The sequence below is a fragment of the Porites lutea genome, chromosome 13 (assembly GCF_958299795.1).
Source record: "Porites lutea chromosome 13, jaPorLute2.1, whole genome shotgun sequence".
Lineage (NCBI taxonomy): Eukaryota > Metazoa > Cnidaria > Anthozoa > Scleractinia > Poritidae > Porites > Porites lutea.
In genome coordinates this window covers 5048070-5048880 of record NC_133213.1, presented here as the reverse complement: position 1 = coordinate 5048880, position 811 = coordinate 5048070, and the positions used below count along the sequence as shown (strand labels likewise).

Sequence of the window (811 nt, the reverse complement as noted above, 5' to 3'; positions counted from 1 at the left end):
ATATGCTAATCTGTTAGCCTCATCAAACCAAGATTTACATATAGCTAGTACTCCTCAAATCCCAGGAGACGTAGAGCAGAAAGAGCAAAGTGAAAACCATTTAAACAGCCCGGGATGCCTTCCAGAGTATAATACCATTTACAAGCCATCTATGATCAACTGGGGGAAACGAAGCGATGGTAATGCAATTGTTATATCGACGTCAGTCATAACAGATGCTTACAACGAGATCGCAACCTGGAGAAAAAACGTTTTTCTTGTACCGTATGGGAAAATAGGAAGAGATTTTATTGATCAAGTGACTTTGCATATTAATGACTGGAATAGTGGTTCCGACAATCAGCACATATCCCTGAAAGCAGCTTTTGTGCTCCTCGCTGTAGGGCTCCAAAAGCCAAGCCCGAAGTCTAAGGCAAAAGATCATCAAGATGTCTTGTCTAAGCGCCTAATACTTTGGAGGCAAGGTGAAATTAATAAGTTATTACGCGAAGGTAGAATTATTCAAGGTCGTATCGGAAAACTCAAGGCGTCGGAACCGCCCGATAAATCTAAGGTTTTTGCTAAGCTTGTACTGGAAGGTCAAATCAACTCAGCGCTGCGTTTCCTGAGTGAAACAACTAGTGGTGGTGTGCTATCTTTAACAGATGAGGTCATGTCGCAGTTAAAACAGAAACATCCCAATCCACAATCAGCCAAATTAGGTTCACTACTTTTCGGGCCAATTGATGATCAGTATCCGGAATCCGTGTATACAGAGATTAACGGAGAGATGGTCAGGCAAGCTGCCTTGAGAACAAAAGGAGCAGGAGGC

At 42.7% G+C, this 811-nt stretch overlaps 1 protein-coding gene across 1 annotated transcript in view; it reads left to right on the top strand.

Moving 5' to 3' along the window:
* Positions 1-811, top strand: part of LOC140923742 (uncharacterized) — a 3235-nt gene continuing 2424 nt past the window's right edge. Inside the window, exon 1 of the mRNA XM_073373813.1 lies at positions 1-811. This exon is cut by the window's right edge and continues 2424 nt beyond it. Within this exon, the coding sequence (XP_073229914.1) occupies positions 152-811 (660 nt within the window). The 5' untranslated portion in view covers positions 1-151.